This window comes from Esox lucius, chromosome 19, assembly GCF_011004845.1.
Source record: "Esox lucius isolate fEsoLuc1 chromosome 19, fEsoLuc1.pri, whole genome shotgun sequence".
Taxonomy (NCBI): domain Eukaryota; kingdom Metazoa; phylum Chordata; class Actinopteri; order Esociformes; family Esocidae; genus Esox; species Esox lucius.
In genome coordinates this window covers 13629630-13645500 of record NC_047587.1, presented here as the reverse complement: position 1 = coordinate 13645500, position 15871 = coordinate 13629630, and the positions used below count along the sequence as shown (strand labels likewise).

The following is a 15871-nucleotide window of genomic DNA, read 5'->3' as shown; positions in this document are numbered from 1 at the left end:
TAGCCTATATAGTAGTTCAAGTAATTTCCATTGGTTTAACTAATCTCTTCTGTTTGTTGGACAAACTTGTAAACTGTGAACAAGCTGTGAGAAGATGGACTGTCGGGTCCCTGGACAGATGAGGCCCATCTTCACCTCTCTGTTTCACACCCTCACTCTCTTGCTCTCTTCATCTCCTATCCTTTCAGCAGTGTTGTCTAAATCTGACAACATACTGGGTTGATCAGAGGATGAATAGACATGGATTTTTTTTGTGTTTGGCTCTGTGTGTGTGTGTGTTTGTGTGTGTGGTGGGGGGTGTTTGCGTGTGCATTTGTGTGCGCGCTCGTTTTTCTGTCGGTGTGCCTTTTTGGCGCGTGTCCATGTTTTTCGTAAACACAGCATATCGTACGCGCATGTGTACTGGTGACCACGTGCACGCAAAGGCACATTTGCACTGTTCACTGATGTATTCTGAATAATTAATGACAAAACACACACAGAAACACACGCACGCACACAGGAACACACACTAGCGATCTTCACTAACACTTTGGGTATTTGTAATTTGAAAGACAACTCTAGTGAAAATAGCCATTATCAGTGTGACTACAAGAATGTCTTAGAAATATGGAGTCACTCCTAAAGAGTGTCTTGGAGTGACTCAATAAATGAGAGCTAAACAAATGTACTTTTAGTCGTTATCTATTATTCAGACTTTTTTATTGAACAGATGCATGCGTGGCATTAATTAAATAGGCATTCCTAATTAACAGGATTTCTAAATTATTTTTATCGGCGGTGCATTGTTGGAAATATTCATGCATTTATTTGGATTATATCCGGACAGGATTTTCTAGCATTCTAGATAGGGGTTGCACTGCGCGTGCACCCCCTATCCCACCTCCTCGCTTTGTAAAAGAGCTTCAGTGCATGCCAACAAACACCTTCACGCGCGGGCGGTTTCAGAGTTGATGAATGACATGGAGAAGGAATCCCCTACTCTCTTCACCAGACCACGCCACCAGGACATAGAAGACCTGTGCGCGTTATCACCGCAACGAACATTGGAATCATCCGAGGCAACCGGGTCTTTTTGCCTGTGCCATATTTCCGTTACGTTTAAGTCAACAGAGAAGTGTTAAGTATATGAGCAGGATTGCGTGAGTGGATTGTTTTAACAACCCGGAATACCGTTCGTGTTTTGCAAATAGGAAGGCGCCTGTAAAGTGTGTGGAAACTCTAACTGGAAGTGAGAAGAGGGGGGAAAAACACAAAAAGAAGTGTGACGGTGCACAAAGGGCTGCAAGCGTGCGGCGTGTGTGGATGATAATGTGGTGTGAGGGAAGGAAACAATGGCCTAGATCTGCTCTCTGCAACTCGTCAAGACTAGGTCTGTGACTACACTGTCAGTCTGTCTCAGTAAATAGCCTTTCATTAACTCACACGAAAAAGGAACAAAGAGGAAAACGACATTGTCACCCAGTGCGCAAACCGAATTTTTTTTAATCATTCGACCTATTTGGCCATTAGTTAACTCATCGCTCTATTTGTTTTAAGTTGTGTGGTGAGGTGTGGAGGGGATGGTTTTGTTGCGGTAACAACTCCCAGCATCGACAATATTGCCCTGTATGCCCTGTCCCATGACCCGATAGACCCGCCGGTCTAGAGGTAGGCGATACAATTCCTCGTTTATACATACGTCTAGCCCTGCTAGGCCTACATGAGTGATGGCAATGCCAGTAGAATCTGACCGTCGCGTCAGTGTTGTAGTAGACCTACGGAACTGTAACAGCAGCAGCGCTCAAGACAAAACCTTCCGAGCGCCGGGGCGTAATGGTTATGTGAAAACGTGTGTCGCCCAGCCACTGTGCGACAGATACAAACGGGATGGCTCACATTCTGATTCTTGCGTGGTGAGGCTTGCGTTCACAAAGATATGGGGTGCCCAGAAACTCCGATGTGCGGTGTGTGTGGGCTCGCTTTCGGTTCTTCTCGCCTTGTTGGTTAAACTAGCCGACTGGAGGACCGATCTCAGTAGCACTAGCACTAACAACAGCAGTCAGCACTCCAGCTCCCCTGTTCATTTTGTGCCAGGCTGCTTAGGGGAGCTGTTACTAACTCTTTGGCATTTGATCTCGCCTGTATTTACCCTCCTATGTGCCTTCTTTTGGCTGGGTTTGTATTTGATCCGCTGCGGAGTGCTTATCCAGACCGCACTTTTCCTCCTCACGCTTTGCCACCTGGGCGAGACTGCGGCTTGGGCTCTCGTGCACGGTGGGACCGGGACGGATGAACAACAGCTGTTTTCCCTCAGCGCGTCAGCGGCCGCGGTCGTGCTCGCCTGCCTGGCCACCGGCGCACTCATGGTAGCGCGGCTGAAGCACGGCATCCCAGTCATAGTGTTCGTTAGCGTCGTCCGGACTATCTCGCTACTCTCGCTGTACAAAGTGCGGGCCACCTGGAGACCGTACGCCGCGTACCTCGTCGGGGTCCTGGGCATCCTACTGGCAAGGTATGCTGATTGTCTCCTACCGAACCAAGGGATTCACGGGGAGGGCTGTACCCCCTCTGTGACTGGAGCGAAGGAAGGGGAAAACGAGACCCCTGTGTTTAAAAGGCGAAGGAGGTCCAGTTCTGTGATTTCCTCAGACATGGCACACAGTCAATCCAACAGCAAGTCACACAGGAGGACCTCGCTGCCATGCATTCAGAGGGACCAGGTAAGGAGCCCTTTTCTTCCGTGATGAGTGGAACTTGGCGCTAATTGTTAGGCTGGTTTTCTTTCGGCAAATTTTGGGGGTCTTGGATCAGGACGGTCCCCTGTTGTTTCTAGGAATAGAAGTTTATTCAACAACATGAAATAACATTTTATACCATGTTCTTATATTATATTATCATTATTGCTTTTCATTTTATAAGTATGGTTATTGTAATTATTCGTTTTTAATGCATCAGTAAATTGCGAAGTGTTGCTGAATTAATGTATTCTGGCTGTATATTTAAACAGGATAATAATAATAGCATGTTCTTATTATTATTTAGTAATTTTTCTATTCAAATGTGAATTTGGAAATACCCGTGCTTCTTGTTTTGTTGATAATTCATTATAGGTATTTTTAGAAGACTTTTAAGTACGTATTATTATTTTTTGCTTGATATGCGGATTGATTCTACTTGGAAGACATTTCGTTGTATCCCTTTATGAGAACCGTGCAATAATGAGAAAGCTCTTAACAATGAATTATGTTTGTTCTTAAACCAACATTCTCTGTAGTGCAATAGATTTGGAATATTTGACTGATTTTGTTTTTCTGCAATATTTAAGAACACACCATTTGTTCTGAATTTTGAATATAAGTTACATTTATATCCTCCAATAAATTGGTAAATTTTTGTTTTCATTTATTTTTAGCTCCAAAGCCGGACAGTGTCCTGAAGCTTATATATTAAATAACATATCCTGTTAGGATAGTATATTTTATTTAATAGTATGTGTTATTTCTCTCCCTCTTGTATTAGAGTCGACAACAGTTGGGATATTAGTTCAAGGAACAGTGTCTTGATGTTTTGTCATTTGAAGTAGCTGAAAGTAACAACTACTGGGTCATCTCATTGTAACACGGTGTCGTGATGGCACCTTATTTTTTTATTCTAATGAATTATCATTTTAAATAATTTATGTCTGCAAGGATTGTGTTATTAAATCACTGTCATTCAATTTAAAATGTTAAATTAAGGATTTTGTATTTGGTGTTCTTGGAGCATTTTGTCATTCTAGTTCCTGGTTGCTCAGTCATCTCAGACTTTTACAGGGTCCCATGTTTACTTTCTCGTACATATGCTTCTATACCTTGGTCCCAATTACAGTTTTGCTTTGTTCGCGCTAGTGGCCCAGAAACCACAGGAAAGCCTGCTAGCATAGACACAGGGTCAAAGGGGGCATGCACAACTCATGTCTGGACCTGTGGAAAAACACTCAGTGGGACATGTGTCATACAACATTACACCCTATTTACTATGTAGTGCTGTACTTGCTCTACTACAGACCAGGGCTCTGCAGTCCCCCCCCCCCCTACCCCCCTCCTTGGTCAAATATACTGAACTGTATAAGGAATAAGGTACCACGTTAGATGCACCTATTTTCCGACCCAGTTCTGATCGGGAGCAGTTTTGAGCAAGGAGTAGGGGACAGGTGAGGACACTGTGGCTCCAGGTGCCCCTCCTCCACAAACACGTGAAACTAGGCCCAAATTAGAACGAGAAAAACTCCTGGCCCATAGGGATTGGCTTGATCGGCTTATCTGCATTCTGGTCATCTTCAGCAACACACATGGACATGAGTAATAGAACTTTAATTTAACCATTTAAAGTATTGTTCTTTTTTTCTGATGGGCCAATGTAATTCAAATTGAAATCAGAGAAAGGAAGCCCGAAAAGATAAAGTGCAATGCTTTATAAGTGAATATGTGAATATATGAATTAAAGCATGAGTAATGGAATCTCTTCTGTTCTGGTTGTTGTGTGCGGAAGGGCCTGCAAAATGATAACTGTTATTTCAGGTTTCATCTTTCTCAATTCCACTCAGTCATTCCTCACTGTCAGCTAAGGATTGAAATAGCTGTGGCAATATTCACTGGAGAGGTGGGGAAGACTTATAAAATAAAATATTTTGCCATAAGCTTTGTTTGCCCTGGAAGCCTGTAGTCATATGATTGTATTGTAGCAAGGACATCAAATGTAATCTATTTTAGTATTTTATGCAACACAGAATTTCATGTTCTACCAGTCAATGAGCATTTCAATTCTATTATTTCCATGAACACAAAATCAGAAGTTGATGGAGAATCAACAGTAAAAGAGACATTAGAATCTAGATTATGTTCTTTTTCACATTTATCTCGTAGCAACTGCTATGACGCATGATATAGTTTGGAATTCAAGTTTTGGAATTAAATTCCATTCATCAAACGAATTGCGTTAAAAGAAATACATGATGATCCTCGTTAAATAAAACGCTTGTTCAATGTTAATCTGAATTGATGAAGATGTCTATGAATACCTTTATTTTATGATTAGTGTGATACTTCACTCTATTATTTCTACCGGCACCCTGATCTAACAGATGTCATCCTTTAATTTAATTCCCCCATTGTTGCAGGAATTCTCTTGTGCGGCAGGAAATAAAAACCTCAAGCGTAGTTAAGTTTTAAAAAGGCTTACGTTTTTAAATGCCATTTAAAATGTCACACTTGATTTAGTTCAACAAACAATTCATGAACGCCCGGAAATCTTTTCTATTAATATGGACGTGGCAGTTTGTCTGTCTTGAAATGCGTAACTCCCTTGCTCTAGATCTATATGCTTCTGGGCATGTGTTCATCATGGTCTGCACATGCATTTTTTCTGTATATGCTCTTTTTGCTTCTCGCGCCCTTGCTCTCCCCTAACCTTTTGTTGATCTGCTACTCAACCTCCAACTTCCTTCCTTTTTTTCTTTGATTCATTTCTGGAAAGCAGAAATAAAAACCTGGTGGCTACGGAAGTCTCTTTCTGGTTTAACTAAGCATGTTGTCTTAACAGGAGCGGGTAACCATCTGCACACATCACATCTGTTCAATTAAGAAACATGTGTGATGTCATCTTTATGCTCCTTTACCACAGTTTGAGCTGCTGAAAAAGGACACACATTCAACTGCTCCTCTTCCAATTATCTTGCAAGTATGGACCAACAATCGAAAGGAACGTAGCTATTCACATTTCCTATTGCTGCCCATTTTCCTGCTGTTGCAGACAGGATTAAATTAAGACTTGTCATGTGTAGAGCCATTAAGTGGGATGCTACCTAAACTACAGGACATCTGAAGAAGGGACACAATATGGTTAGGGCTATCTGGGATCCATGGGATGTCTCTAAATCTTAATCCTTACCTTTACCCCTTGCTTTGCACCAACCCAACCCTAACAATAACTTATCTTATCCCTTACCTGAAAGATATACTTTGGTTATTTGACATTGAAGACCTTCATCTGTTCACCCAGTAAAGGTTTTTAGAAATAGTTTTGCAAGGAATGGTTAAGTTAGTTCATCACCCAGATTGTAAGTCCACAGGACCAGCTTGCATGCTTGTAGTCATTGGTCTAGTGCAAATGTACAGTTGCAGAAATGCTAGTCAGGTATCCAAGACTTCATCACGCCCTGAAGTACTGTAGATAAAGGGACTCAGTGCCAAAACCACAAATGATTTATGCTTTTAACAATTCATCTTTGATTTGAGGGTGTCAGAATTGGAAGTTCTTAAAATGGCACCAAGACTGTTACAATATTAGAGACCGTCTTGTAAAAGTACACCAGGGTGCGCTGTATAAATTCCCTGTGCCAGCTTGTCGTCAAACACAACACATCTTTAATACATTGTGTGGACAACACAGTTATTGTATAGAAACAGGGGGAGGGGGCAGGAAACAGTTGAGCAACGATGACACCACCTAACTCCATGAGGCACACGTGGTCTACACATGCTGGGCCTGACCCCTGTCCGTGACCTGTGACCTCTGCCCTCTCTGTGTGGTCCAGGCTGTCCTGCACTAGTGCTCACCTCACTTTAGACACACGCACACACCCAACGTGGCCTTTCTAACAAGGGTCAGACACAGCATGGGCTAGTCATCGCACGGTATCTGTCGCATGGTGATTGGATCTGTGATGTGGTTAAGTTCTCTCCATCTGTGTGGAAGGCCTTGGTGTCTTCGTTGCTATGTAAGAAATAGCCAAAACTCTATGATGTGCAAAAGCAGTTATTTGAAATATCATAAAAAATAAGGAACACACTGGTTAGCTCAGCAATCGCAAATGGCCTGCTAGGCCAAAAGAGTCCTCCACTATAGAAGACAGAAAAAAAGGTACTCAGCACTCCACTTCATCAGTGAATATGGTGGAGGGTGTGTTATGGCCTAGCCATGCATGGCTGACACTGGAACTGGCTCACTTGTCTTCATTGATGATGTAACTCGTGAGGGCGGCAGCTGAATGATTTCTGAAATTTACAGAAACATTGTCGTCTTAAGTAAAAGCAATGCCTTCAAACGCCAGAAAGACAGACGTTGACCTCAAACAGAGAGGAAACGTCCCAGAGTGGAAAGTTCCAGATAAATTCAACATGCCTTTGCCAAAGATACCTTAAAACAAACGACATGGCTGCCCTTCAGGCCTGGCAGAGCATCACCAGGGAACATACACAGTGCCTGGCAATGTCCTTTGGTTGGAGACTTCAGGCGCATATTGCATGCAAAAAATATGTGAGCAAAAGAAAAGCGTTGAATTTGAACATTATATTGTTATCTCCTAATGAAGGTGAAACGCTTATGTATTGACAAATACATTTTAGAGTAAAGAGCCAAAAGGAGAAAACATGCTTCACTGTCACAGTGCATGCAGAGGGCAGTGTGAGTAATATTCTTCAATAAACAATGGGAGAATATCATCCATTCTTACGTAAAGATGTATTCATAACAACCCCAGGTGGCACCTTTTCCATTCATTCGAGTACATATTTATGTGTTTGACCTTTTAGAGCTAGGGTGTCATAAATCTAAAATACTCAACTGGACTGTGTTAACTTGATGTGGTTTCACATTAGTAGCTATTTATTAAGACTTGTATGAGGATGGCGTTGAGATAATGATCAACACATATTTTTGTCTTTCCAAGACTCAGTCTCTGAGTGTCTTATATAAAGCCATTTTGATTCATATTCACTAAAACTGTATATTCACTAGATAAATAGAGCAGAAGAGGATTCCTTCTGTTCTCTGGGCCCTTCAAGCATGTCTTCTTTTCTCCTCTTTTGTCTTCTCATTTCTCTTCTGTCCTCCAATCTTCCACTCCCCTCTTCTTCTCTTATTTTCTCTCTTCTCTTCTTTCTCTTTCCTCTCCTCCCCTACCTCCCTCATCTCCTATCTTCTCCCATATCCTTTCTTCTCTTCTTCTACCCAAACTCCTCTCCTCTCCTCCCCTCCTATAATTTGTTCTTCTCTCTTGTTTTCTCTGCTCTCTTCTTCCCTCTCTCCTCTTCTCTTGTCTCCTCCTCTCTTTTCTTCTCCTCTCACTGGTGAGTGCTCTACACGGTGAGGACAGCAGACCCCATCATCAGTCCTCAGGCAGTGTTTTTTTTCCTTTAGTGAAGAACTGCAGTGCAGATTTAATAAACAGAATTTTTTTTCTTTTATGATTATGTATTGCCTGCCAGAATCAATCAGCTCTCTAAGTAGTGGTGTTTCCCAGCGATTCCCAAAGCCGCTATAGGTCGTTCCGCCTCCAGTTCCCGAGCCAAGTTTCTGGGCGTCATAATAAAATAAACATATTCTAATCTGGTTGTTTAGCTTCAGAGTAGGACTGCTGATCTGCAGTTGGTGTTTCCTTCTAGATCATTGTAAATAATATGGCCATGAGAGACCTGATCCCAGATCAGTTCCTGCTCTGAGAAGCTCTGTGTGGGACCTGACTTCATAATTGCCAGAGTAGGAACTGCAGTCTGAAAATGAAATACGTTTTGCCTTTTATAATAAAGTCAGAAAGACATTAGGGTTTGTTCCCACTGTTGAGATGAACCAAGCGGAGGCCAAACCAAACTGCACTGAGCTGGCCTGGTTAGTCTTACGTCCGTCGGAGGGGCTGGAACCAGGCTCAAAAAGACGTTGCGAAAAACTGTAGTAATGAGCATATCTAGTGGAAGGAAGGCAGTTCAGTTTGGCCCCTCTCTTGGTCCCTGGGATGTCCTGTGTTCCGCATGATAATAGAACCTGACAGGCCGGGCCAGTGTTCTGGGCTACAGCCCGGGTTCTTGAAGGAGAATGAGCTGGAGGAGGAAGGGTGAGGTGTAGACTTTGGATCACTTTTCACAGCTTGTGAGGAAATGTGAGTCCCGGGAGTACGGGTCTGAGTCGAAACATCAGGGCTGCTGTCACCAGTTTGAAGTTTACCCCCCCCCCCCCCCCCCCCCCCCACACACACACACACACACACGCAGTTTGTATTCCAGATTATGGTATATTGTATATCGATGTATTGTTGAGCCAGTTTTGTTTCTGCTGGTGTCTTGTTGAGCTATGTGGTGTGATTGAGGGGCCGTCATTTCATGGTTCCAGGTGCTGATTGGATCATCCCAGTGTTTGATTGACAGCATTGCTCAGCATGACGAGGTGCGAACGCAACCGCAGTCCAAGGATTCTCAAATCAGGTTTTCAAAGTGGGTAACAATGGTTACATTTTAATGAGTGACATTTTCAAATAAAAGTTCAATGGATACCTTTCTCTTTCAGTGAAGGCGTTCATTGTTCACTTAAATGACCGAAACCACATAAACAGTAAGCAGAAAAGGACCTATGTACGGTTGTGCTCATAAGTTTGCATACCCTGACAGAAATTGAGAAACGTTGGCATTGATTTTGAAAATATGACTGATCTTGCAAAAAATTTTTTATTGAAGGACAGTGATCATATGAAGCCATTTTTTTATCACATAGTTGTTTGGCTCATTTCTAAATCATAATGATAACAGAAATCACCCAGATGGCCCTGATCAAAGGTTGACATACCGTTGAATGTTTGGCCTTGTTACGGACACACAAGGTGACACACACAGGTGAAAATGGCAATTGAAGGTGAATTTCCCACCCCTGTGGATTTTTAAATTGCAATTCATGTCTGTGTATAAATAGTCAATGAGTTTGTTAGCTCTCACATGGATGCACTGAGCAGGCTAGATACTGAGCCATGGGGAGTAGAAAAGAACTGTCAAAAGACCTGCGTAACAAGGTAATGGAACTTTATGAAGATGGAAAAGGATATAAAAAGATATCCAAAGCCTTGCAAATGCCAGTCAGTACTGTTCATTCACTTATTAAGAAGTGGAAAATTCTGGGATTTCTTGATACCAAGCCAAGGTCAGGTAGACCAAAACTTCCCGGAAGAATTGTTCAGGATACAAATAAAAACCCAGAGGTAACCTCAGGTGAAATACAGGCTGCTCTGGAAAAAGACGGTGTGGTTGTTTCAAGGAGCACAATACGACGAAATGAGCTGCATGGTTGAGTTGCCAGAAAGAAGCCTTTACTGCGCCAATGCCACAAAAAAGCCTGGTTACAATATGCCCGACAACACCTTGACAACCCTCACAGCTTCTGGCACAGCAATTTTGGTGAAGAGACCAAAATAGCGCTTTATGGTCACAACCATAAGTGTTATGTTTGGAGAGGTGTCAACAAGGCCTATAGTGAACAGAATTACCATCCCCACTGTGAAGCATGTTGGTGGTTTTGGGGGGGGTGTAAGCTCTAAAGTTACTGGGAATCTTGTGAAAATTGATGGCAAGATGAATGCAGCATGTTATCAGAAAATTCTGGCAGACAATTTGCATTCTTCTGCATGAAAGTTGCGCCTGGGACGCTCTTGGACTTTCCAGCACGACAATAACCCTAAGCACAAGGCCGAGTTGATCCTCCAGTGGTTACAGCAGAAAAAGGTGAAGGTTCTGGAGTGGCCATCACAGTCTCCTGACCTTAATATAATCGAGCTACTCTGGGGAGATCTCAAACATGTGGTTCATGCAAGATGACCAAAGACTTTTGCATGACCTGGAGGCATTTTGCCAAGATGAATGGGCAGCTATACCACCTGCAAGAATTCGGGAGCCTCATAGACAACTATTACAAAAGAATACATGCTGTCATTAATGCTGAAGGGGGCAATACACAATATTAAGAACTAAGGGTAAGCAGACTTTTGAATGTGAATCCCATAAGACATAAAAGACATGTTTTGCCTGCTCACTCATGTTTTCTTTACAAATGGTACATATATTATCAATTCTCCAAGGGTATGCAACATTTTTAGCACAACTGTATATAACTGTCTTGTCCTGGCAGGCCTGCCTTGCCAGTGAGATCCCACGCCCTCTCACACTCAATTAGAGCACAGACACCTGTCTGTAGTTGTTGCCTCACCTGTGTTCCTGATCACCATTAAAGTTCCTCCTTTCTGAGTGTATCTTGTTGGTGTTTGGATTTGGGTTTTGTTACTATGTCACAGTGTTTCTGTTTTTGTCTCTTAGTTTCAGTTATTTTTATCTTAGTTATTTTTCTGGGCTTGTACATGCAACATTACAGGTGTTCTTTGAGGGAACTGAAAATGATCACTGTAATAATCGTGAAAATCGGACTCCCTTTGATTATCTATCATTTGAGAATTGCCGGAAGTGATTTCATTTAGAATAATAGTATTAAATAAAAGGCACAAAAATAGCACATCTTAATCATTTTTCAGAAGATCCCATACTCAAATATACACAAAGTTACATTGCTTGAAGAACATTTTATTATTTTACTTATTCTTTGGTCTGTGTATGTTTTTTCCTACTGAACCCTGCTGGGTCCTGACTCAAAAGATGAGACCTCAATTGGGGGTCAGAGAGCCAAACAGTTTGGGAACCCCTGCTGGAGTTATCCTGCCCTCTTCATTCAGAGCCCTGTCCTCTCTCTGACACCAGCACCAATATTATTCCAACCAGTAGAACTAGCAGGAAATTATTTCTTAACTTGGATGATAACGATATTCTTGAACTGTTTGATAATTACTTCCTGTATAAAAACTATCCGTGCTCAATAATTGGTGCCATTAAGGCATTATTTTCAAAAGTTTAAAATGTTTTTAAATGCTTACTTTTTCAGTAAGTCTACTTGAATGTCTTTTTTTGTTGTTTTGTTTTGTAGCATTATCATGGGTATTATCTTTGGATATCCAATAGAGATAGTGATTAAGCACTGGGCAACTGCTCCCCTCCATTTACAAACATTTACTGTGTTTGTGCAAAGCCTCGTGGGTAGTGATCTTTTCCTTTATTTATTTTTTGGAACGAATGACTCTTGCTCTCGTGCCTCAGTCGCCTGTGGGTTCTTGGGACCGATGAACTCATTCAAAACATGGCCATCTGGAGAGAGGAAGCTGATACCAACATTGGCTCGCTTGTCCTTGTGTGTGATTGGGTGATGAACTTCAAAGTTTTTCATCTCCATCACAACCCCGGAACGCTGTAGTGACGGGGGGATTGGGGGTAGGCGAGAGGGAGGAGCAGGAGGGGGATTAAAAGTAGGTCATGTGAGGGTTGATTTTGCAGCCAGGGACATCAGCAGGCCTAGCTTCTCTTACCCCCCAGCGGACAGGCAGGGGGAGAGCCGAGAGGAGACAGGCAGTGTGTTTGACGAGCGGTGGCTAAAATGTCTGTTGATTTTCCTCTGGAGTTTGATGTGTCACCTCACCTCACATGCACAGATGCGCACACACACATGCACGTATGCTCAGATCCACACGTACACACACACACACACACACAGACACACACACACACCCCATTAATACACTGCTGCCCAAGCCAGTTGGCAGCCAAACTTGGAGCTCCATTAGAACCTGTCTGGTCTGGGCTAGCAGGGCCGTAACATAAACACTGACATACTTAGGCTGCGTTTCAAATGCTACCCCTATTCCCTGCATGGTGCACTAGTTTTGACTGAGGCCTATAGGGTAGGGCACAAATGTAGGGCACTGTATAGGTAGTTGTGTGTTGTTTGGAACATTTATTATGTCCAAACGTAGAGACGTATCTAAGGTGTTGTGGTGCTTAACTCAAATATCTGGCCACTTTTCAACTGTCCTTTAAGTCTATTATCCCTACCCCAGACTATCCATTAAGTTATCCCTGCCCCGGACTGTCCATTAAGTTATCCCTGCCCCGGACTGTCCATTAAGTTATCCCTGCCCTGGACTGTCCATTAAGTAATCCCTGCCCCGGACTGTCCATTAAGTTATCCCTGCCCCGGACTGTCCATTAAGTTATCCCTGCCCCGGACTGTCCATTAAGTAATCCCTGCCCCGGACTGTCCATTAAGTTATCCCTGCCCCGGACTGTCCATTAAGTTATCCCTGCCCCGGACTGTCCAATACGTTATCCCTGCCCGGACTGTCCATTAAGTTATCCCTGCCCGGACTCTCCGTTAAGTTATCCCTGCCCTGGACTGTCCATTAAGTTATCCCTGCCCTGGACTTTCCGTTAAGTTATCCCTGCCCTGGACTGTCCGTTAAGTTATCCCAGCCCTGGACTGTCCATTAAGTTATCCCTGCCCTGGACTGTCCATTGTGTTATCCCTACCCCAGACTATCCATTAAGTTATCCCTGCCCCGCACTGTCCATCAAGTTATCCCTGCCCCTGACTGTCCATTAAGTTATCCCTGACCCTGACTGTCCATTAAGTTATTCCTGCTCCGGACTCTCCATTAAGTTATCCCTGCCCCGGACTGTCCATTTAGTTATCCCTGCCCGGACTGTCCATTTAGTTATCCCTGTCCCTTATTGCCTAAAACAACACAAACAGATTTGGCACCAGGCTATCTCTAAATTGACCCTTCTTTGTAATCAATCAAACAATCTCCTCTTATTATTTTATTCAAAAATAAGAATATGAATATACACTAATGAGCCAAAACATTATGACCAGCTGTCTAATATGCTGTTGGTCATCTGCATGCTGCCGACCCACTGAGGCAGGGACTCTACACCCTGACGGTGTCCTGTGGTATCTGGCACCAAGACATTAGCTGCAGATCCTGTAAGTTGTGAGGTTGAGCTGTTGTGGATTGGACTTGTTGGTTCAGCACATCCCACAGATCATCAGATTGAGATCTGGGGTATTTGGAGACCAGGGCAACACCTTGAACTCTTCATCGGTTTTGTTCCTCAAACCATTCTCGAACCATCCGTGTTGTGTGGCAGGGCACATTATCTTGCTGAAAGGGGCCACTGCCCTGAATGAATACCATTGCCACGAAGGAGTGTACTTGGTGCTCAGACCCTGGGTTTCCCAGCAGAACATTGCCCAGAGCATCCTACTCCCTCCACCTGCTTGTTGTCTTCCCACAGTGCATGCTGGTGCCTTCACTTCCCCAGGTACATGGCCTTCCGCGTGATGGAGAAGAAAGTTGACTCATCAGACCAGGCAACCTTCCAGCGCTCCAAGGTCCAGTCCTGACGCTTGAGTACCCATTGTAGACGCTTTCGATGGCGGACAGGGGTCGTCATGGGCACTCTGACTTGTCCGTGACTATGCAGAGGCAGGACTTTACTTCTGCCCATTTCTCCTGCATCCAACACATTGACTACGAGAACGGATTGTTCGCTTACCATCTAATCTACCCAGACCTGACATGTGCCCTTTTTAGGAGATGTTGAGTGTTATGATATTATGATATGATAATGATTTGGCCCATCGTTGTGTGTGTTTGCTCTGTACATAATAATGCAGCTTTGTCCTGGTGTCCATTACATTGCTGTTATTATTAGAATTAGTTGACTGACATATAGCCACCGCCTGGAGATTCGTTATGCCGGTCTTTTTTAATTTAATGTAATGTAATCTGTTTCATTTACTCTGTCAGGTGTTTGTTTTAGGGGAGGTGTATGTATATACCTAATGAGGATCCTAATAAACTAAATCAACTTCCTGGTCAGAAAATAGAAACAACCTTCTTCGTCTACATCCTGGTCCTGTTTCTAATCGTTAGTAGGGCAGAACAGGGTCCGGTGAAGCCTGAGCAGAGCCAGCAGAATGATGGGTCCCAGCTGCAGATTCAGCGGTCGGACGGAGAGGTCTGGGAGGTTGTACCCAAGAGGCAGAGCTCAGCTACTCACTGTAGTGTCCTGGCTTCGCTTCTGGCAGCGCCCAGCACTTTGCTCATGAACGCACGGACTGTAAAGAATTATGTGGCCCCGGAGAAGTGTCTACTAAATGCCTGAAGACAAATACTACTGTATAGACACGCACAAAACATGAACTGTGGTAACTGTGTTGCTAAGTGAAGTTGTAATGAATGGGTGAGGTGCGGTAACTCGCCCCCCCCCATCCTTCTAGAGGACTAATAACCTGCCTGAAGGGTGCCACAGGACAGAACACAGCTGACAGTCCATCACTTTCCGGTGCTGTCTGTTTGGCCCTTCTGTCCTTCCACAGAGCAGAGGAGAGCCAGTCTGCGAGTGCCCTAGTCTGCTTGTCTGCCCGCTCGCCTGTCTTCAAGACAGTGATCTCTTCCTGTCCTCCCTCCACTGCTGAAAGGACTGAGGAATGTGCAGGTTCAGCTGCCTGAAGGCCAGCTCAGTCTCATTCACCCGCCCCTTTTCTTTCTCTCTTTCCCTCTCTCTGTCTCTCTCTCTCTCTGTCTTTTACTCTGTCAGGCCCAAACCTCCCCTGAGAGCCCTCACACACAACCTAAAGCCAAAACCACCTTCCTCTGCTTTCTCCAGGTGTTCAGCTAGCCTAAGCAAATTAATGGACAATGTGTATGTGTGTCTGTGTGTGTGTGTGTGTGTATGAACTGTGTGTGAGAGACAGAGAAAGTATTGAAACGGTTTCACATACAGATTAGAGAGAACAAGAAACATTTACATTTCAATGACGTGTTATCACAACTGGAGTAAATAAATAACAAAAACAACCACACAACCCCTTGGCAACAGTGGAACTCAGTCCTGTGTTCCCATATGGTGCCCTGCTGCTACTGATGTCTGCGAACTCTGACCCTTCACCCCTGACTTCTCGGGGGTGTGGTATGACATATTTCCAGGTTCATTGATGCTGTCTGACTGAAAACTATTCTCATAATTTTCCTGTCCCAGAAGACTTTTTGTTCATGCTTCGGTGGGTGCTCGTTCATCCGACCATGGACCAGTAAATTAACGGGACGTTTTGGGACTCTGTGTCAGGCTGCAAGAAGCTGTCCAACAACCTAACGTTAACCAGGTCAAATTCTCATATATGGTGGGACACAGTCCTGGGTCAAAGACATCGT

General features: G+C 43.7%; 1 protein-coding gene across 3 annotated transcripts in view; it reads left to right on the top strand.

Moving 5' to 3' along the window:
* The first annotated feature begins 949 nt into the window (after positions 1 to 949).
* Positions 950 to 15871, top strand: part of LOC105031085 (cGMP-inhibited 3',5'-cyclic phosphodiesterase A) — a 111421-nt gene continuing 96499 nt past the window's right edge. For 2 of the 3 annotated variants that reach the window (XM_013138942.4, XM_013138941.4), the window contains exon 1: positions 950 to 2702. In XM_013138942.4, coding sequence (XP_012994396.3) covers positions 1710 to 2702 — 993 coding nt within the window. In that variant the 5' untranslated portion in view covers positions 950 to 1709. The remainder of the gene's footprint in view (positions 2703 to 15871) is intronic. The other variant, XM_010905303.5, reaches the window with a different exon arrangement.